The sequence below is a fragment of the Crocuta crocuta genome, unplaced genomic scaffold (assembly GCF_008692635.1).
Source record: "Crocuta crocuta isolate KB4526 unplaced genomic scaffold, BGI_CrCroc_1.0 scaffold61, whole genome shotgun sequence".
NCBI lineage: Eukaryota > Metazoa > Chordata > Mammalia > Carnivora > Hyaenidae > Crocuta > Crocuta crocuta.
This window is the reverse complement of record NW_027528369.1, coordinates 2,575,909-2,599,412: the sequence shown is the minus strand read 5'-3', so window position 1 is coordinate 2,599,412 and position 23,504 is coordinate 2,575,909. Positions and strand designations below refer to the sequence as shown.

Here is a 23,504-nt window from a genome sequence, read left to right as displayed (position 1 = left end):
CATATGTATGCTTTTCCACATTTTTCCAAACATTCTGCAATGGGCAGAAGTGTACCACTTCTACTGCCACGGAAGTTGTGTATCCATAATGGTAAAATAAATAGGTTTCACATCTACCTCAGAGATCATAAAAGCGGGTAAGCCTTTTATTAAAATAAAACGGGATTAAACCCATGTGAGCTCTCAGAAAGGATCCCAAGAAGACGCAAGCAATGCGAAAAGCAGGACAGGAGGCCCAAGCTGGCCGCCTGCCCTGGCAGGTACTGAGGGGCAAGCCCACCCCTCTTCCAGCGGTACAGCTGAGGAGGGCAACGGCACATAACACAAAATGAACCTCACACACAGCTCCACCAAGCCTGGGACTCTCCCGCAGGATGGGAAAGGGGGAAGAGAGGTCTGCTGGGTCCAAGACACCGGAGGGTCAAAGAGTACAGGGAAGCCTGCGATTGAAATCTATTTTGGTGTCAGGGTCTTTAAAGGTCATAGCTAATTCTCGTGGAAAATCGATGGGAAGGCCTCCTTCTAATAGGGTGGCAAGTCCTGCTTTTAGGTGGCAGAGCAGAGCTGAGTCAGAGGAAGTTTCTGGAAAATGAGTTTCACAGGCCAGAGCTGTGCCTCTACTATGGAAAAAACCCAAGGAGGAGCCCAGAATACCACCATCTGAGACGAGGAATGAGCTAGGATCTGGTGAGAGTGACAGAGCTGGGAGACAGTCGGTCCTTCCCGACTCCCAGTGCAGCGTTCTGTCCACTTTCCCAGGCTGCTCAGCCCCAGTGGGCTCCCCTGTACATCCTCATCAATGAGGGAAAACCTAGGATGTCCGGTCCGCCCCTACCAGGAAGTAGTTTCTCCTCCCCGAGGGTACAATGGGTACATACGACATGAATAAGCACCCGAAAAAAGAATTTCAATGACTAATAAACAGAAACCTTGCATTCGATAATAAATATTTGACAGCAGTTAAATAAATATTTCATATTTTAATAGCAATTGCCTAGTGTTTAATGAAGAAAGGAGAAAAAGTTACATGTAACATTTCTGGAGGGTAATTTGGCTTCAGTCATCAGCAGTATTAAAAGATACTCATATGCTTTGATCCAGAAACTCCCCTTGCAAGAACGGATTCTGAGAAAACAAGAGGTCCAAAAGGAGGTATGTGCAGGTCCCTACCACAGTGCTTATAATAGCACCAAAAAAATTAGAGGCAACCTATATGCAATGGATTACTGTAAAGCCCTTAAAATTCAAATTATAGAAATATGTTGGGTGGGGCGCCCGGGTGGTTTAGTCCTTTAAGCATCCAACTCTTGGTTTTGGTTCAGGTCATGAGGATCTCACAGTTCGTGAGTTCCAGCCCCAGGCTGGGCTCCATGCTGACAGGGAGTGGAGTCTACTTGGGATTCTCTCTGTTTCTCTCTCTCTCTCTCTCTCTCTCTCTCCTTCTCTCTGCCCTTCCCCTGCTTACATTCATTCTCTCTCTCAAAATAAATAAACTTTTAAAAAAAGGAAATCTGTTTAATGACATAAAAAGAATTCCCATGGTGTTCTTAGAATGAAGAAAACCAGATTTTCAGAGAATATATGTCATATTACCACTTCCCAACCACTAGGACGGCAACTAGGAGAAAGGACAGCTGTAATTTAAGAAGAAAAAGAAAAGTAACAAGTGTTGGCGAGTTTGTGGAGAAGCCAGAACCGCTGGGAGGAATGGAAACTGGTGCAGCAGCTAAGGAAAAGATTCACAGTTCCTCAAAACGTTAAATGTAAAGTCACCCCATGACCTCGCAATTCCACTCCTAGGCATACACCCCGGAGAAACGACAGTACACATCCACACAAAACTCTGTAAACAAATGTTAATAAGGGTGTTATTCTGAATAGCTCAAAGGTATAAACAGCCAAAAATGTTTATCAACATTTTTGATGAATGGATGAATGGATAAGGCAAGTATTATATCAGTACAATGGAATTCTATTTGGCAATAAAAAAAAAAATGGAGAGGCGATATGAGCAGAACGTCGATGAATTTTGAAAACATGAAACATGATGCTAAGTGAAAGAAGCCAGACACAAAAGGCCACACATCCAGAGACATAAAGTAGATGGGTGGTTGCTGGGGAGGCACTGGGGTGGGGAGGGACTGGACAGTGACAGCTGGTGGGTAAAGGTTTCTTCTTAGGATGATGGAAATGCTCTGGAATTCAATAGTGGTGATGGTTGAACAACTCTGTGAATACACTAAAAACCAATGAACTGAACACTTCAAAACGGTAAATTTTATTACATGTGAGTTATATCTCAATTTAAAAAATGCACAAAGAATATATGTAAACAGGCTTTCTCTTTTTAAGAATCTATGAACACAATACAAATGGGTACGTCAAGCTGTCAGCATGCATTGTCCAGGATGGGGAAACTATGGTGAATTTGTGCTTTCTTCTGTATGTTTCCTTAGGATTCTCAAAATTTTCCTGAAGACTTAGGGAAGTCTTATGGAAAGACTCGGAGTCTTCCAGAGAGGTGGCAGGGCCACATTCAGGGCACACGGGTTGACTGTCTGGGGGTCTGGTCTCAGCTGCCTTTTCTGAGCAGTTACATAAAACGCAGAGAGCACATGACAAGATGTGGGAGGAATAAATGTGTGTGGTGGGGAGAAGGGGCACCTTCACCAACTTAAAAATTCAAACCCTGGCATTGTCTACCCAGCACCTATCAGAATGTGGTACCTCGCACAGGGCAAGCAGCCACTCCGGCTTCCTCACTCTGAGCTCCCAGAGCCTCCCTGCAGGCACCCCACCCCATGAGCTTCTGGCACTGGGCTGTGTGTGTGGTGGGGGCGGGGGGTGCAGGCACAGCCAGCTTTTACCACAGATCTGCTCTTCTCCAGACACGGATACACCCTTGACATATAAACACTTATCGCTTTTAATCCTCAGGATGCATTTCTGACCCTCAATTGTGCTCCATTCCATAGATGAGGAACCCAAGGCTCAGGGAAACAAAGTTAACTTGCTCAGGGTCCTCTGCTGTCAAGACCGGCTTTGAACGTGGGCTGGTCTGACACCACACTAATGATGGTTATGAGAGACCTCTGTCAATGCTCTGAGCTGCTTTAGGGGAAGGGGGGACAGCAGAAGAGGTGAAGCGATTATCCCTGCTGAACTCCAACTGGGTAAATAATAACCAAGACTGCAGACCCAGTTAGGTGGGTGGTGCTCAGCAACCCCCATGGCAGCACACAAGAACCGCCTGGGAAGACGCTAACACCCAAATGCGCAGCGCACATCCCAGAAACTGGGAAATCAGAATGGGAGTAGAGCCAGGCAGCAGCGTTTTTTAATGGTCCCCAGCTGATTCCAAGCACAGTGGAGCTCAGACCCACTGTGACGGTCCCTTGAGGGTTCGGAGCTCTGATATGGGAACCTGAAACACCTCTGTCCTTTCAGGCGGGAGACATAGTGCCCAGATCAGTTTCCCAAAGCCACTTCGTTTGTCAACCTTCCCATTACTTGTACTTCTCAGACAACCAGGAGCCTTTCCTTCTTTCTGCTTTTGGTTATCAATTACTGCAGAATGTCAGCTAAAATACCTTTTTGATTACGAGTCTGATGTCTGAACTGTAACAGGAGTAGAAGCTTTTGAAAAGCAAAATAAGAACTTTGGCCACTAATTGAGAGGATCCCTTTAAATTTTTCTGAATGACAAGGCGTTGGGTAGATTCTCACGAAATGAAGAAAACAAAGGACTCACAATATTAAAAACACAGTGCGGTGACAGGTAGTTCAACTTAAAATATCATCTTCCACGGGGATTTTCAGCAGGCTGCCACGGTGCAGCACTGTTGATTTATTTCAAATGTATATTCGAGTTTTTAGGCTGACAAGAGTTGGTTTCTCAACAATTTACTGGGCAAAAAAGACAGTTCCCATGTTATTAAAATGAGATCTCAGTGTGGTTGGAAGCACAAGCCCCCAACATGTCAATTCTGTAAAAGCGGAATTCAGAAGTGACCATGGGGGTGGCTGGGTAGTAGCAGGAGAAAACCCAAGCTGGGTTCACGAGCCAAGGTGGGACGTAGCCTGATCAACCACAGACACTGAAATGCTCTTCCTGAGTCTTACAGAAACCAGAGCTCTCTGAGAAGAATCACAGGCTTGTTGCCTCGATGACCAGGAGGGTGGTCTCAGCGAGGGTTAAAGAATAGGTGTGGCAGGGTCCGGAAGTGCTAGTCCCTGTGTGAGCCACGTGACACCAGGCCAGCTTGGCCGTGTGGCCTGTGCCACACCAGGGGAGCCCATAGTTTCCCAGAAGGGAGCTTTTATAGCAATGTTCTGTTTTGTCTTGTTTTTTGTTTTTGGGTGTTTTTTGGTTTTGCCTGCAAGAACTACCATATATATGATTACGTTAAAATTTGTTTCCCTAGATCTGTAAGTGTATATCCTCTCTACCACCCATGGAAGTATCAGTTCACGAACTGGGAATGGCTGAGAATCGGCACATTGAAAACAAAGTTCCAGTCACCAAATGGAACTGTGGGTTTCCGTTTCTATCCTTCCTTCCTCCCTCCCAGCCACCCACCCCATCCACCTACTTCTGTGAGCTTATTACAAGGCAGTGTATGTAATCATTGCAAAGCGTGATGATAATGGCAACAGTGATGATGTAGCTAAAATTTATTAAGTGTTTATTAGGTATCAGGTATGTTTTACAGACATGATGCTACTGAATCCTCTCAGCCACCCGCGGTGGCATTGCCATCATCTCCCACCTCTACTGATGAAGAAACTGAGGATCAGAGAGATTAAGGAATTCACTACAGTCCCCACGTTAGTAAGGTGTGGAACAGAGATGCAGAGCTAAGGCGAAGACGAATTGAGCCAAGGTTGCTGCCTGTGTGGGGCTCAGCCTCACAAAGAAAAATCAATAGAGAAAAAAGCATCCCCAAAATATTCAGGCATGAGGATGGCATGTGTTGTGGATACTTTGAGAGGTGACTTATCAATTCAACCATGGTATGGAGGTGAGTGGTGAACACGGAGGCTCTATACAGGATGTGACAAAGTCTTCAGTGGAACGGGTGGTGGACAGGCAGGAGAGGAGGGGCTCAAGTCAGGAGCAGAGACCCAAAACCAGGAGACAGAACCTCGAAGCATCTCCATAAGCAAATTACAGAGACCTGGGGCTGAGAAGACAGGGCATGAAATGAAGATGGAGGAGGGGCCAGACCCCAGAGGCCCTGGGAGGCCACACCAGCAGACCCGCCTTTGTAGTGCAGGCGACAAGACATCACCGAAAGGTTCCTTCACAGGACAGTGTCAGGGCTGGGCTTGTGTTTGAGAGTGATCACTGTGGCAGTGCAGATGCTTAAACAGCAAAATGACCCTCTGGTCTATGTGTCCACCTGATTAGCATCATGATGACGGCAAATGGGAAGTAAGGGGAAATGAACACTGACATTTGGAGTAAATGTACAAAGACAATCACAAACAAGAGTAAACAGTTGCCAGTTGTGCTTACCCTGACGCCACAGACAAGACCCCTTCCACAAATTTGGTGGGAAATAGTCTGGGCTCCTTAGCTGAGGAGAGGAGCCTCTCTTCCATTGGGCTGATTTAACCTCCTTTCCACATATTTCAGCAAAACAATTTCCTCTTGGTGATAGAAAATTGGCTGGAAGGAACATCTCCTTCAACCTTGAAGTGACCTTAATAATTGTCCCAGTAGGCAGGGGTTGTCATCCATCCTATTAATGGGACAAATTGCCCTTGGAGGCAGTGTGTCCTGCACGATGCATTTCCCAAATGAGACAGATCTTCCTGATTTTCCAAACGACTGTCGAAGCCAAACTCGGAGGAAGCACAGATTTTGGACCAACTTCTAGCCTCACTACCTACCGACTCACGAGTATAACCTTAGTCAAGGTCCTTAATCTCTTTAAGCCTTGATATCTTGATCTATGAAATGTGGCTGATCATTGCATTAGGCTGAAGCATAAGACACAGCTTTTCTTCTACCATTTTTGACCTACCCTGAGTCCTAGTGAGGATAAAATGGGATGACATAGAAGTACTTAATCGTGCTTGACACATAATAAACAGGTGATAGATATGAGCAATTACTATCATCATCATCATCATTATATGGTTCCAAGCTCTAATTAGGACTTCAGTGTCTTACTAGTTAAACAACACTTAGTTGTCTTAGGTGACCTGCTTTCCCATATGGCCGTATCTCCAAACCTCAGCACAGCACGCTGTTCTATTCAAACTCTTATCTTTTCTCGAAGCCTCTTAAGTATTAGAGTACTTTCTGCAGAACTGAAATTAACCAAGCACACCAATGGTGGCTATATACACTTATTTATCTTGATCAGGGCTACCATAATCCATTTTCTAAGAAAAATGGCATGTTTTCTCTTCTAGTGAGACAAGATGCTATCAAAATGAGTCTGATTACAAGAGACAGTGGGTTCTGATCCAAGAATTAGCAAGCCGCAACTCCCTGACCAAATCCCAACTTCAACCTACTTCCTGCCTTTATGAATAAAGTTTTATTGGAACACAGAAACACCCATTTATAAGTTCTCAGTAGTTACATGTGAATTACAAAGGTCTCACTCAGCAATCAAGATGCACTCAACATTGGTTGCTACAGAGACCATTTGGCTCACAAAAGCAAAAATATTAAAATAGATATTTATATGTCTGCCTCTTTACAGGAAAACATTGCTGACTTTTACTCTCATCCAGTGACTTAAGCATTCACTATTGACACTAGCAATAAATGAACATTATTTACTAGAGCTACAGACATAACATGAGCTATGTATACATTGGTGGGATGGTGAGTGTAGGAGAAGGCAGCCACAGAGCAATTGTATCAACCCTCCAAAGCTGGGTTTTTATTCTTCCTGGAAGGGAAGTTTTTTGTGTGTGTCTTCAGTTAACATACATCACTTTGATGCCATGAAACATGATAGTGATGGCTGAACTGAGAATTCTGTTGGGAAATCAAAACTGTTTATTTTGCAAACATCGTTGTGGTTAATTCGAACACAGTTTCATGTATTCCTTAGCTGTGATGACTTTTAATGATGGCCAAAGGCTCACTGAATTTTTTTTTCTGACAAATTTAATTGCGATGTGGCCTCTAATTAATTTAATAAATATTCTTCTCCACTAAGGGGATGTTTTTGAAGAGAGTCATCATGGAAAGCTATCAAAAAAAATCCTCAAGCTGCACAACCATTCTACAAGAGAAATAAGGCAGGGGAGAAGTAAGATGGCAAAGGACTTAATGCTGGCGTCTAGCCCAGTTCCTGGACCACTGTAAACACTGAATAAATAACGATGTGAAGGGGAAAAGTTAAAACACACACACACACACACACACAGAAAAGGAGGGGAACAGAAGGCAGATGAAGTACTTTGGTACCACAGAACATGCAGGCTAATTATTTGTGGTATGTCCCATTATACCTTTCCAACGTACCTGTACATTCAAAGCAGGATGCACTTATGACAACACTAGTCATCTGGAAAAGCTACTGAAAGCCAAGGGAAACAGATGTAGCAATAGCAAAGAAAAGAGTCTAGCCATTTCCTCTGAGATCCTCAGCGGAGCGCTGCTACGATGACAATCATTTCTGTTTGGATCTTGTCATGCTTCCAGCTTGTCGGCAACGTGAAGGTCATTTTCCCCCTTCTCTTGGTTGCCAGGCATCTCAAAGCTCATTCTTAGGTTCAATATTTAAGGACTGCGGAAGATCTATTACGATCCACGGCTCAGACAGGACCACATCTTACTAGTCTGCTTTTATCCCCTTTCTCTGTGTAAATATATTCCTTATTTTGTTGTTGTTGTTTTATTTTTTTGAATAATTATTTTTGAGAGAGAGGGAGAGACAGAGCATGAGAGGAGACGGGGAAGAGAGAGAGAGAGGGAGACTCAGAATCTGAAGCAGGCTCCAGGCTCTGAGCTGTCAGCACAAAGCCCGATGTGGGGCTTGAACTCACGAACCAGGAGATTGTGACCTGAGCTGAAGTCAGCTGCTTACTGGACTGAGCCACACAGGTGCCCCAGACGGCTATTTCTATTTTATCATACTGCATGTATTCTTAAAAACCTCTAAGATAATTTTAAAATCAAGAAAAGAAACAAATACAAATCAATAATAGTCATAGGTCACAGTGCACTGAGATGTGCTTGGTTATTTCATACATTAGGGCTTTCCTCCTCAACAACCATGAAAAAGGTATGTAATAATGTTACATAGATCTGGAAAGCAAGACCCAGATTCCAAGAGTTTGCCCAAGGCCACACAGCTAGTAATAGTAGAACTGGGATTTAAATCTAAGTTCTGTTGAGCCACAAAACTCTATTCTTTACACACCAGAGGTTGGCACACTATGGCCTCTATGCAAATCTGGCCCATCGCCCATTCCTCTAAATAAAGTTTTACTGAAACACAGTTATGCTCACCCATTCAGATATTGTCCATGGCTACTTTCACACTAAAAAGGCAGAGCTGGGTAACTGCAACAGAGATCTTACAGCCTGAAAAGTCTAAAATGTTTAATCTCTGGCCCTTTACGAAAGAGCTTGCTGACCCTTGCACTACACTATACTACTTTGAGCTAGTATTTTCATTTAAATTTTCTTTAATGTTTGTTTATTTTTGAGAGAGAGAGAGAGAAAGAGAGAAGGCGAGCCCACGCCGGGGAGGGGCAGAGTGAGGGGGAGAGACACAGAATCTGAAGCAGGCTCCAGGCTCTGAGCTAGCTGTCAGCACAGAGCCCGGCACAGGGCTCAAACCCACGAACCGTGAGATCATGACCTGAGCCGAAGTGGGACGCTCAAACTGACTGAGCCGCCCAGTTTAATAAGAAATAATAGTATATAAAATGCTTTTGAAATTTTTAAAGAATTATATAAAAAGATGCCTAAAGAATTAAATTTCAGAAGGCAAAGAATTTCCTTACGAGGGACTCGCTCTTCCCTGATATCCCTAGATACAGTAAATGCTTCACCATATAATTTTTCAATACCCTAAGATGGAAAATGTATGGGATGGGAAAAAATTAACTTGTAGCCTTTTTAAATTTTCCTTAAAAAGTCATAATTAAGATCTAGATTTAGAGAGTTCATTATAGCTAAACTCTGCCTTTCCCTTTTTCTTTTCTTTTAGATTTCATACTGTGAAAAAGAGCAGAGCAGTACGATCCTGTTAGGCAAACCAGAAATGGATTTCTCATGTTGAGCAAAGGGTAATGCAGAGATGTTGGCTAAAACATTATTCTTAAAATTGAGCTGAGGAGAAAAAGAAAGATTAAGCTGTAATTTACACATCGGTCCTCAGGGTAATTTATCCCTCAAAATGTAGAATTTATTTATAATTTATGGCCCACCCATTTCCATAGAAGGATCTGAGACGGCAAAATTTGGAATAAGAATCCAAGAATATTATATCTGGGATTAGTAGATTCAAGTTCTAAAGTAATTTAGTAAAAAGTAAAAATAAACAACTTTGTTAAAGACTGTCCCCCTCCAATGTTTGAAAAATAAAGAATAGAAAATTGTTCTCTTAGCATTCTTTTTAAAACATCACTATTCTGTATTACTTTCTAAATGAAACAAAGTCTAATTTCCTTAAATTATACTGGAGACAGAAAGTTGAGGAGGAAAAGTAGAAAGCCATGATCAAAAAAACAGTTCTAGAAACCTTCAGAACTGTATATATTATTTTAATATGAACTAACTATCGATTTCAATTAATTTCCAGAACAAATCAAAACCCCTGGTCAATACTGTAAGAGCTGATGGGTACCTGGGATCCAAGCCAAGAATTTCCTAGATTATGTGCCATTACCAATTTTTAAAACTTCAGGATTAGAATCCAGGTGTCCATTAGTTCAGAAATATCTGGGACTCAAACGTTATAATAACTTCTGAAAAAAAAAAAAAAAGTATCTATGGAGCTCCGAGTTCTGGCAGCTGTTGAACTGTTCCAGGCCCTGTTCAAAATATGTACTTTTCAGTAAGCCAAGCAGCTAGAAACTAGGAATGAAAATGTGTCCAAGCACCACAAACAACTAACTATTGTCACAGAGCCCGTTCCAAAAAAATGCCAATATTGGGTCCACACAATCGGTACTCAGCTCTTGGTACCCTGATGGATTCCTCCGGGGGCCAGGCACCTACCTTGGGGCCGGGCTGCTTTCCAGGATTGCAGTTTAAACGAAATTTCCTTCAAAATTTAGTCTGTTTGGGACATACCACAGGCTTTGGCTTGGAACTTTCCAGTAATGCCCAACATAATTGGACCTGAGACACGCTGGCCGACCAACACCACCACGAACTCTGGGGAGAACTGTGTGGAAGCAGGCGGAGGATTCTGGGCCTGACCACCCAGAAAGAAGAGTGAGTGACGAGTAACAGAACAAATGAATGCAAGTGCAGGTGAGCAGAGGAACGGAGTGGTCAGGGCGTGCTGGGCCCAGGAGCGCTGGCGCTGGCCAGCAGCCATGTCCATCCTCTGCGTGGCAGACCACAGCTTCCCCGTGCAGCAGTCCTGCCCCAGAATTAAGCAGGCACCGGACCAAGCCTCTACAGTGACCCACACTTCACAATGAACTAAGGAGACAAAAGAACAAAAGAACATGTTAAATGGCACCACCGGGATGTAGTTACTGAAGTAGAGAACACAGAAAACTCTAGAGGACAACCCTGTCCCTTAACCAAGTAAGTTGCATTTAACTAAAAACAAAACTGTTTGACAGGAATCCTATATAAAGCTTGAACAACTGATCTAAACAAACCAAAAGAGAGAGAATAGGAACCCCTGGGGGCTCATTCAGTTACGTGTCTGGCTTCAGCTCAGGTCATGATCTCTTGGTTCACCAGATTCGAGCCCCACGTCGGGCTGTGTGCTGACAGCTCAGAGCCTGGAGCCTGCTTTGGCTTCTGTGTCTCCCTCTCTCTCTGCCCCTCCCCCGCTCATATGCCATCTCGCGCGCGCGCGCTCTCAAAACTAAGTAAAACATTTAAAAAAAAATTTTTTAAGAAAGAGAGAGAATAAAAACGTTTCCTGGTTTTAATGGTTTTAACCTGCTTGCTTTTGGAGCAACTTCTTACTGAGATACATCTCAGTACTGAATCCGTACTGAAACGTGGGGCTGAGCGAGGCAGCAAGAGGGAGAGTGGTTTTGGATTCAGACACACTTGGGCTCACACTGCTGACCCACCACTGGCTGTAGCTGGAAAAGTGATCCAGCCTCTCTGTGAAAGGCTGGAGCCTTTCCATTCATAAACCAGAGATGAAAATGACTAACGCCTAGGGTTGTTGTAAACAGTAAATACACGTATAAGTGCTTAGCACCTTGCCTTGCACAGAAAATCAGCAAGCTGGCTAGCAATATTATTTTGTATAATCATTAGCAGTGCTCATTCTAAAAGAGCCTCCCACCCACCATCTCCCCCCGCCCCCAGAAAAGCCGATCTCCCAGAGTAGGTTGCATCCACATCTCCTGGTAGAAGGCCGACTGAGGGTGGCTCGGCAGGGCGACGGACCACAACTTTCACCAGGGTCTGTGCTGAGCATCTGTTTCTAGCTTTCTCTGTGTTGGGTCATACAACACGCTGCCTCTCCCAGGGTGGGAGGCACACATGAGCTAGAGCGGGGTCTGGGGGGAATACGCACAGGAGCAAGGAGCCCGACCATGCAGATGGCGTGCTCATGTGCTCGAAAATATTACGGTAAATGGGGGGGTGTCCGCGTGGAATTGTGGTGGGAGGGTTTTTCATCCCCTCCATCCAATGGCTCGAGAGGAGACTGGTTCTGAACTCGCAGCCTTTCTTTCACTTGTCATTATGTTTCACACACGAGGAAATTCTAATGTCTGAAGATGGGCGCTGATGAGAAGAAGGAAGCTACACGTGTTTTTTGGCAGCGCCGTCACCAGTACTTAAATTCACTTCTGACAGTGCTCAGAATCCAAGGCCCTGGGAGTACCACGCTGTCATCTGCCTATCCAGAGGAGATTTCGCCCTGGCAGTGTTTCAAGAGTAAAACCGTGCACGTTTCTATGCATATTTTCACCACCACAATATTTCTCTAAGCCGAATAAAAGATCGCATCTCAAGAGACGTATACAAAGAGGTTTGCGGTACGGGGTTGTGCTAAAAAGGAAAATCACCTTCCTTTCTGAACCTAGAAGGACAAAACTCCAGCCATTTGCTAAAATCTGGGATGAGGGCAAAATGGGTGCGTCTGAGGTGGGGGATTACAAAAGGCAGGTGAATCTGACGACGTCTGAATGACTTTAACTGATGGTCCTGGTACGACTTGGAAGGCGCTCCTATTAGGTAACAGCTGGCAAGCTGCTCGCATCCAAGAGGAGGCCTGGGAAGGCAGTCTGCGCAAGCCTCAGCCACAGCCGCTCCCAGTCAGGGATGGCCTGACAGGCGGAACTGGCCCCAAGTCCCACGGCTGATCCCGACCTGCCAGGTGACCTGTGAGAGCCGCTCCCCGCGCGGTGGGTGAGTGGGAGGCCCGGGGTCCCTCCTGCCTCCCAGGCGCGTGCCCTCGGCCACCAGCCTTCCCAGTCCAGTCCCGCTCTTGTGGGATAAATGAGCACTGCTGCCCACTGTCGCTGCTATGAGTACTACTGTCCTTCCAAACCACCACAAAAGTAACGGGCTGAGGAGTCAGCCATTGAGCAATGAAACTGCTTGCTGGCACCTGAGTTTATGACTTGTCGGAGGTGAAGTAGGCTCCCAGGGGCCACCGCTCCCTTCCCAGAGCCCAGAAGCAGGGCCCGGGCATTGGAGGCACTCACTAAATGTGTGTTAAGTGAACGAGCAGGTGGATAAATGAACAGAGAATGTCTACACAAGAGAATGTCTTAAAAGATACCGCGGTACGCTGACCTGAGGTCCTCCGGGAGGGCCAGCAAGGGCCAGCAGACACCAACCGCCAAACACGGCACAGGACACGCACCGCAGGTCACCCAGGTCTGTGGGCTCAGTGGCGACGCTACCCAGCCATTCTGTGAGCACTGGGCCTGCACTCCACCAGCAACTGTGACTTTGTGGGTCAACCTCAAGGACTGAGAACACTTGCTAGCTCCCGAAAGGGCTTTAGAGAACAGACTTCCTGGCAGTGTGAAAGAGCAGAGCGAGACACTGAGGCAGATTCAACAGGGGCTGGTCACAGGCCAGTACCTTCTGAATATCTGCTTTAAGTGCCTCCGCCTACATCCCTCATCTACTTGGAGAACTCTAAAGCCATCGCTTCCCCACAGAGCCTATCCAAAAGACAACTGGTCATTTATCAGCATTCTCCAAACTTGGTCATTCTGGGGCGGCTACTGGAATGATCTTATCCTTGGCACCACGTATACTGTCATTAACTTAATCCTCGTGTCCAAATCAATGCACTGGAAAAAAAAATTAAATGCAGTTTTTGGTTTTTTTTTTTAATGAAATTTAAACCACCGTGTTAAATGAGAAGCCAGTAATGCCAGCCCTCCATGGTGAAGGAACCATAAAAATAAATGCTTGGGAATGAAATCTTGTCATTAAAATGGAGCAAGCCTCCACTGCTTTCACCAGCTCTGGGCCTGAGGTCTGCTGTCCCTCTGTGAGAAAGTGAGGCTGGCATGGGGTGGCCTGAATGCCTGCCAGTCCTGAGCTACGGCTTCGTCCTTTGGGCATTTTGAAAGACTATAAACAAGAAGCGAAGGAAAGAGTAAGTTTCTCGCAACATGAGTCCACGTGTAGGAGCCACGCTAATGTGCCACATACGATCACTGCAGACACGGAGAAGGTGGAACCTTCTCACGCTGTTGACACTCGACCCCCCTTTCAGTACTGGATAACTGAGGCTACTCGCTCCCGGATGCAATTAAAACGCACTTTTCCTCGATTCTGAGCGCACTGCCAACATGTCTGTAATCAGGATGCATCCTACAATCGGCTGGCTTTTATTAGCCACTTTTACTAGTGCTTCAATAGTGTCTTTCCATTTTTATTGGGGGGAGCTGTTATTAAATTGAAGGCACATCTCATAATGAGGGTGACTCAGGAAGTCAAGAAAATATGGGCCACCCTAATGGGGCCAATATAAATGAGCCTGCTGTCTGGATGCCAACACAACACAACAGCCTTGTGCTTGCCTTCTCCCAATTGTGTTCATCTGATAAAGACATTACAATAGCAAGATATTATGATCTATAACCCTCCACTGAAACACTCACGCATGCTTGGCCTTGAACGCTTGAGCAAAATGCTGCACGCTACGGAGCAGAGCAAGGTCCAGGGTCATTGCTTCTACCTTGGCTTTGTGCTGGAATGAGAGAAAATAAAAAGAAATGATAAATAACAGCAAGTTTAGTTCATGGTATCAAGTTACAGTAAATGTGTTATGGAACATGTCGGAATTCCCCTGTTTAATATTAGACGCCCAGAGAGAATATAAATCATCGGAATGAATGGAAGAACAGGGCTTTTACTGCCAAGTTTGGGAGGATGTGAGGCTGGGAATCTGCTAAAAACACAGGCTGGGGGTTATGCTGTTTCACTCAGCGCACAGAAGAGGCTCCAAAGGGTCTTCAGGCTCACGTTTCTTCTCAATCTGTGTCCTAAAAAAAAAAAACCTATAAAACCAGGGGAACGCCAGGACAAAGTCTGGCTCGTGCAAGAATTCAGTAGATGACATTTTAATCTCAAAAGTTGCCATCAGGGTTCTGGAATGATTCCATCGAGGCTGAATCAAAAATTAAAGACGATTCATTTATAGAAAATACAAAAGCAGGCGAAACTCTTTTATTCCAATGAACCCTGAGTGACCTAGGTCCCAAAGAGACCTCTGGTTTGGCAATCCAAAAACTATAGGTAGGTGGGACGCACACAGAGAATAAGAATGGCCACCGTCTACTCAGGGCTGACTGTGGACCGGCATTTATTTGCACCATCTCATTTCAACCCCATAACAACCAAATGGGTTACACTTTCCCTGTTTTACATGTGGCCCCTTATAAGAGATCACAGAGCTAAGAAGGGCTGAGCCAAGGGTTCACCCCAGTCAGTCTGACACCAAAGCCCTCCTTTCCTCCTTGACAGGGACTAGAAGGCCTGGAGCATCAGGATTTGAGGCAATCATGGTCCACTGAAGAGTGTCCTAATACATTTCTGGAAGATCAGGGTCGCCTCTCACACTTCCCAGGTATTGATGGGGCACTCCCCACTTTTGGGTCTGGCTGGGCTGCAGGGTATGAGATTAAATGCTATCACTTCTTTTTTTTTAAGTTTGTTTGTTTATTTTTGAGAGAGAGCAAGAGACAGGGAAAGAGAGAGCATCCCAAGCAGTCTCCACACTCTCACAGAGATCCTGACATAGGGCTCGAACTCGCAAACTGTGAGGCAACCAAGAGTCAGATGTTTGACTGTGCCACCCAGGGGCCCCTAAATACTATCACTTCTTAAACCTATCTCCTCCAAAGAACGTACAGCCAAGAATGCCGGGGCCACCTGCCTGTTCAGGTAAGGAAAGTCCCAGAAACCAAACGGTGAGCCTGGAAGTTCTTGTCTAGACCATGATGGTAGACCAAGGAGCATGACATGATACCTCCGATGCTACGAAGGGAACACAAACGGTACTGCAGATAACATCCTCCACCTCAACAGTCTTATTCAGGGAGAGACACAATCTGGGTTGAGGTGCTTAGTGTATCTGCAGCCATTGATCTTTGCTCCTAAGTCCTGGGTTGTAACCCAAGTCCCAAGTCTTGAACAATAAACATCAGGCATGGGAAGCCGGGAGGTCAACTGACTCTGGGCCATTTAATATTCCTAAGCCTCAGGTTCCTTGTTTGTAAAAGGTAAACAATAACTATCTTCTCAAAGACTTGTGAGAAGACATATAAAGCACCTAACAGCCAGCCTGGAAGACAGAAGGGATTTAATAAACTTAATGAGAAGGTGAGAAGATGTCTGCTGTGCCGAATTCCTTTCCTGACGTAAGTCTGTTACACATGGCGGACTGTGCGCTCCAGCGCAGCATGGTGGGTGAAATGGTATTCACAAAGGCCAGGTAGGACCAGCTCGCTGTTAGATCCTAGAGGATCCAGGCCACATCTACTCAGAGTCCAGTTTTAGGGAAAGGGGTGTAAGGTGATTAAATGACATCCCCAAACCCAAAAGCACATAGGCAGTGAAGGCAAGTTGGCCAACGTAGATGTAAGCTCCTGGGACAACAGTGGCACAGGTACAAACATGCCAATTTGGGAAGGAGGAGGAAAAGCATCTGACCTGATCCAGGAAGAGGGGAAGGTGCCAGTGTGTGGATGCTGTTAAGAGTCTCCTAAGATCACTGGGGCGCCTGCGTGGCTCAGTCGGTTGGGCATCCGACTTCAGCTTGGGTCATGATTTTGCATTTCATGAGTTCAAGCCCCACTTTGGGCTCTGTGCTATCAGTTCGGAGCCCGCTTTGGATCCTCTGTCTGCCTCTCTCTCTGCCCTTCCCCCACTCGTGCCATAAACATAAACAAAAAAATACCTAAGATTACAGAATTATAATCTATGGACTAGGGGACCCACAGTGACTTGAGGCCACACCCCTCATTCTCTAGAGAGGGAAACTGCCAGCAGCAGAAATGAGCGCACATGAGTGAGGCTGTACCCTATGGGCATCTTGGCCTCCAGGCCAGGAGAAAAACCCCAGTGACTTTCTGTCTGCCCAGCTGGTGTATCTGATGACTGAAATCTCTTGGCAGTACTGAGCCTGTCAATGGCTAACTTTAATTCCCCATAGAGTCTTATGCTGCAAGATGCTTGACTGTCAGCAGTTAGCAAATAAAGTGGCCTTTGGCCTCATCCTAGCCCCTCTGGCCCCAGCCTCACTTCACTTAGAACGTGACACTCATCACCACACTCAGAATCTTAGAGAACTTTGGATGTGTCACAAGAGGAAAGGTAGATATTCAGTCTTTTGGGGAAGTGGTGGTGAGGACACTGTTCTTCCCAGCCAAGCCCCTGAGGGACACCCCAATGGATGTGCAGGTGACATATCATAAAAATGCATATAAGTATTTCCTCCATAAAACAGGGGAAACATTCCCAGATGGTGGCCCCAAAGCAAAATCCCAACAAAAATGATGGCTCAGCCGAGTGGGCCAGTATACCCTTCCGTGTGTGTAACTTACAATTGGTGAGTTGTCTTTTGCCCCCCACCACTCTAAAATAAAGTACAGACCTACCATTACCAATAAGAACAAAATCAGAACATACACACCTAGAGGGAACAAGGGGTCACAAGCCATCGAGTAGTTCAACAGACTAATCCACAAGCTGTGGGTTACTAGGCTCCTGGGGACAGTGATTCAAGTTCACACACTATTACTCAGGTAGTTCTCCTGTCCCTGGCATCAGGTTTCCTGTTTTCCTGTTTCTGCTACTGACCGTGAGCAAGGCAGAGAAACTGCAGGCAATCCTGTAAGTTCAGGGAAGAGGAAATACATCTTTTAGAATTAGGGTGTGTAGATGTGTTTGTGTACATGTTTGGGGGGGGGGTGTTGCTCTTCTGATTCTCTAACAAACCTAGCAACGTTATAGTCATGTTTACCCTGGGACGTGCTATATCTGGGAAGGCAGTGGTGGACACACCGCAAAGAGAACCCATTTCTGAAGCATAAACTGCTGATTGCTGGGTGCAGACATGAGGTCTGTCCACCAAGGCGAACTTTTCTGCCAAGTCTGGCCGTGAATCTGGGACTGACAGTAGTTCGCTTTCTTGGTTTAACTCATGAACTTTCTGTTGTTGTTGTTGTTGTCGTTAACTTTGATTTGGAACTAGTTACAGACTCACAAGTGCAAAAACAGCACCAAGAGCACCCATGTAGCCATCTCCCAGCACTTCCAATGGGGACGTCTCACCCACGCACATAGTACATGGGCACTACCAGAAAACCAACACTGGCACAACACGGTTCATGAGAGCACAGATGTCACCAGGATTTCACCAGTTTGGGGATGCACTCACTTTCTTTCGTTGGGAATATCTTTGTGAATAATCCTATGACATTTTCTTCTATGTACAGATTCATCTAACCACCACCACATTCAAGATACCAAACTGTGCCACCACCACAAAGGGACCAGTGGGTCTTTTTATTAAGAGGTGTTAAATTAGCATATGCCATCTAGGACATAAAAAACTGAGGCCTTATTTGGCTGGGGTCTGCTCTTTGGATCGGCAAAACATGCACATATACAAAGCCCCAGCTTAAAACCCCTCTGTAGCTTGGAATAGCCAGTGAGATAATAGCCCAGGTCCCTTGGGATGGTTCACACAAGTGGCTCCGTATCAACTAAGATACACTTCACTATCCTTAGCGAACAGCTCCTGAGCCTCCATGTCTTCAAACAGCCAAGGATTACCACTCGCCCATACTTCATGCCCACCCCAGGTCAATGGGACCTGTTCTTCATGGTTGGCCAGGGGCCCAAGCAGACGGGACCTCCACCCTCTGCAACATCGTTAGCTTCTACAGCATGAGGAAGAGAATGGGACAAACTGGTGGTAGACTGGATCTTAGAGGCCTCTTCCCAGCAGTAGAGATGTCGCTTCTGCTCATATTTCATTGGTAGAGCAAGTCATGTGGCTACACTTAGCTTCCGAAGGTGCAACCTTCCATGTGCCCAAGAACACATAACAGAAATACATATATGGAAGAAATGGAAATATGTAACAAAAACCGGTAATAACTAACACACATCCCATGACTTTGCCCTCTCCAGGGCTATTTCACTTTCCACTTCTCACTTCCTACTTTCATTTATTACAGGAAAAAATTTTGAAAAGACAGATGGATATGACCAAACAAAAAAACATTCTATAATTCTACCAACTCTAAAATGAACTGTTAGTCTTCTATATGTCCCTCTCTTCTTCCCTCCCAAGTAGATAGATAGATCCATCCATCTATCCATCCACCTGTCCATCCATTCACCCCCCCCCAGCTTTTTTTAACAGGAAGAACTTCATATTAAGAGCTCTGAATCTTAAAATGCTATAAAATGCCTCTCAACCCTTCCCCAAGTCCTTACTCTTCTCTCTAATCACACCAGTACACAATCTTCTCATCTCAGACAGAATGAGAATGTAAATTTATTTTAAATTATGTATACAGATGCTGGTACCCATCATTTTACAAACAGAACTGCACAGGTGGCATCCACACTTGAAGCATCAGGCAACTTCTAAGTAGCTAAGAAGCCCACCTGCTCCTGACACCCTGGGCTCAGCCAGAAAGACATAGTAATTAAGCAACCCACACGCTCTTCCGCCATTTCACTGCGACCCAAGGACATTTGCTAGTGGCACAGTGCACTGACACCCTCAATAGGCCAAATCCCCTCGGTCTATTCTTATTTGAGTTGCACAGTGTGTCTGAGTGATTCGAGAGTTGGTGAATGCCGAGCTAAAGGGACTATGTGCTGTTGTTATGCAAGAGTGATCTCTCATATCGTTTTATGACTATAAATTAGCCAAGTGTGACTCAGATGTGATACTGCCTGAAACCAAAGGCACCATATGGGGATCGTGCGGTATTTAAATGGAGAAGTGGGGAGACGTCATCCACAGCAGAGGCGGCAGAGGCAGGCTGATCTGGGGCCACAGCCCGGCATGATCACAGTGCTGGCAGCATAACTTCAGGGCTGCTACTTGAATGCTCTCAACCTCCATCGCCTTGTTTGAAAATAGGTATTTGCCTTGCGTGATTAGAGTAAAGGTGAGAAACGCTGTATATAAGACCTGGGGCACATACACAGTAACTACTGTAACTGTTATTTGGAGGGCCACTGCTAAAACGTGGTACCCACTGCTTTTCAATAATAAAGTATATTAGGGGTGTCTGGGTGGCTCAGTCAGTTAAGCGTCCAACTCTTGATTTCAGCTCAGGTCATGATCTCACAGTTCATGAGTTCAAGCCCTGCATTGGGCTCTGTGCTGACAGTGCGGAGCCTGGTTGGGATTCTCTCTTCCCCTTCTCTTTCTGCCCTTCCCCTGCTCATGCTTGTGTGCGTGTGCTCTCTCTCTGTCTCTCTCTCTCTCTCTCTCTCTCTCATGCTTGTGTGCGTGCTCTCTCTCTCTCTCTCTCTCTCTCTCTCAAAATAAATAAACTTAAAAAAATAATAAAGCACATTAGTAATTGTGGTCTTCCTTCTTTACTTCATAAAATTAATGTAAGTAGCTCTGAGAAAGTTTGAATAGCAATTCTGCAATGGGGGATCCTACAGGACCCCAAAGCAGGAGGAATGGGGGGGGTGGCACTGAATCTCCTGGAAGCCATGGTAACCCAGTTTCCAAATTCAATGATTGGTGTGAAGCTAAAAGTTGCAGATGAAGGCCATGGACTTTACTGCCTGGGTCTGAATTCCAGGTCTACCACTGACCAGATGGGCAAGTTATAACTCCTATTTATGCATTCAGCTTTCCCTTCTAGAAAAATGGAAATCGTGATATCACCTACCTTATCAGAAAATGAGGTTATATATGTAAAGCACGTGGAATAGTGCCTGATTACTTGACAAGTATTCTATAATTGTTACCAAGAAATGCCCTTATTGTGATTGTTTTTGTTGTCGTTTTTACCGTTTTACCGTTATCACCATTCCATGGTCACCATGATCACTACTATCATCATGATCATCATCAGACACCATCAATATCACCATCACTACAACCATCATCTCCATCACTACCACCATCACTGCCACCATCACCACCACCATCATCACGACCATCACCATCATGACCACCATCACGACCACCATCACAACCACCATCATCACCATCATCATCACCATCACCATCATCATCACTATCATCACCATCATCGGCACCAAATTGCTTCATTCTTCACTGAAAGGACTGAAGGGGACATAACTGGCCAACAAGAGTGATCTCAGAATGCTGGCCATATGAGTCCTTGACCCACATCACCCCCATCCCTACCTATCCCCAACCCGATGGGTACAGTTTTCACCCACCACCATTTCACAGACATAGAAACTGAAGTTCAGAAAGCTCTTGAACAACCTCACCCAGATGACAGTGACAGAGCCAGTTTCACACCAAGCCATGACTTTAATCACTCTTCTATACTCCAAAATGCCCGCACAACCCACCTGTCCTGACCCCCTCAACCCTGTTACCCCCCAGAGGCCCTCAAATCCAAGCCAATGCCAGGATAACCACCAAATCTGTAAGCGCCTCATAAAAGAGCAGCACTGCTGTCTTCCTATCGGTCAACAGTAACAGCGACAACATTCATAAGCAAGGATCCATTCACTCATTCACAAACTCTGCCTCTCAAAGTAAATGTGTATTCCACGGACTCGACCTCCTTGACTTCTTTTCTTCTTCCCCCCATCATCCCAACATGTAAGAGGAGTGATTTCACTCATAATTTACTTACCACCAATGGAAAAACAGAAAAGGCAATAATATCTTGTGGCAACAGGCCTTTAGAAAAATGTATATACATAATTTAAGGGGCCAGGCAGACTTAAACAACAAACTTTTACTTAAAAGTCATCCTTTGGGGCACCTGGGTGGCTCAGTCGGTTAAGCGTCTGACTCTTGACCTCAGCTCAGGTCATGATCTCACCATTTGCGAGTTCAAGCCCCGCATCAGATTCTGTGCTGATGGTGCAGAGCCTGCTTGGGCTCCTTCTCTCCTCCCCTCTCCCCCCTGTGCTCTCTCTCTTTCTCTCTCTCTCACAGTAAATAAATAAACATAAAAAATGTTTAAATCATCATCAATTATAATTTGCCTATGAATTAGCTGGGAGGATAGCAATGTGTTTACCCCACTGTCAAATCTCTCCCTGTAATGAACCCAGAGTATGTGGCACGGGAACCAAGATCCGCTGGGCATTACGGGGCATGCTCGGTAAAATCAACTAATTATACTTCAGAATGCTCTCACCTCGTACACCACCCTTGCTTCCTACACTCAGCTTGACTGCACACACCTCTGACACAATCACAGGCAGCAGCAGTGAGTCAGCTCCTCACTGTGTAGCTGACCGCACCACCTCTGCGGTGGTCAAGAAGAGTGCATAGTACAGCTGATGGCAGGGGAAGGATGGAGAAACCCAGATGTGCTGAGCAGGCTCAGGGAGCCCACCCTCCGGCGTGCCCAGAGGAAGTTCTCCAGCAGCGGGGACTTGTCACCCACAATGGCAGATACGACATTTACTGTTTAAGGGCAATCAGCTATTGCGTGCCCGAACCTGAAGGTGCCAATTCGTGTGGATTTGATAGGTGTGCACCTATTACCCATCTCTTACACTTATAGAAGAGCTCACTTCTGTGACTCCTTAAAAAAAGTTTTCATGTACATATACTCATTGACTACAAAAGCCGAAAAATTAAGGAGCATCCACAACGGGCCTGGCGTTTCTTTTTCATTTATTAGTAAGGTGAAGAATCTTTGGAGTGTATATCATTTCCCCCACTTTACAGACCGGAAAACAGAGGCTGATAAAAGTTTAAAGCGGCACAGCCAGTAAGACGCAGACCCAGGTCTTCAGCTGAGATGCGGCCAGTTCGGAAGCTCACGACTTTGTTAGAAACCACCCTGTGCTGCACCTCTGTCGTCATGTTCTTCAACACAGAACACCAAGCAGCTATAAAGAAATTAACATCATCTATAGATTCTTATTTGTGTCTATTTTATATCACATTTGTTTTATGCACTTAGAATTTATAAAGAAGCCTATTGCTGAAGGAGAATAGGTAACCAAGGCAATAATCTACATTCAGAGCTTATTGCTAACGGCATCCTGCAAATTCTAATCCAATGGGCCTTAATTTCATTATGCTGATGTCTCTTACCCTTCCACTTTACATACCCTCAGTCCTGATTTTCTGTTCTGAAACCTCAAATAGGAGTTGTCACATTTACAACAGCAAGAGACACTGGCGCTGAGCATGCTATTGACATGACATTATTCACTCAACTACAATACAGACCTAACTAAACAGGTTTAATAATTCATCAATATCCTATGTGGGACTTCAGAGCACTCATCTCTCCAGTATTATTTAAGTGATGTTAATGGTGGCAAGGAATGGCAACATCTTTGCCGGAAAATGCACGAGTACGTGCATGCTTGGGTCTCCTTGCGGCCCTGGTACCTTTCAGTCAAATGACTATCATGAGTACATCTGATGGGGCGTTTACCCAATCTTGGCCAAGCCTAGACATTAAAAGGATGCACTGATAAATGTTCTTTCGGACAGGGCATCCAAGGGGAAATGAAAGTTTGAGAGTCTCCTTTATGGCTCTAAACACGGCACCGGTCTATATGCCACTGTGCATTTAACACGAAAAATACTCTTAGACCACATTCTACATCTCAAAATAGGAAACCAAACCAAAAACCATCCTAGGCAAAGCCCGGGAGTTTTTGTGAAGCCTTGAGGGATAGGGGA

At 45.3% G+C, this 23,504-nt stretch overlaps 1 protein-coding gene across 1 annotated transcript in view; it reads right to left on the bottom strand.

Moving 5' to 3' along the window:
• The window catches only part of WWOX (WW domain containing oxidoreductase), a 951,312-nt gene that overhangs the window by 686,712 nt on the left and 241,096 nt on the right, over window positions 1-23,504 (bottom strand). The window contains exon 6 of the mRNA XM_077754050.1: window positions 14,257-14,345. Coding sequence (XP_077610176.1) covers window positions 14,257-14,345 — 89 coding nt within the window. The remainder of the gene's footprint in view (window positions 1-14,256; window positions 14,346-23,504) is intronic.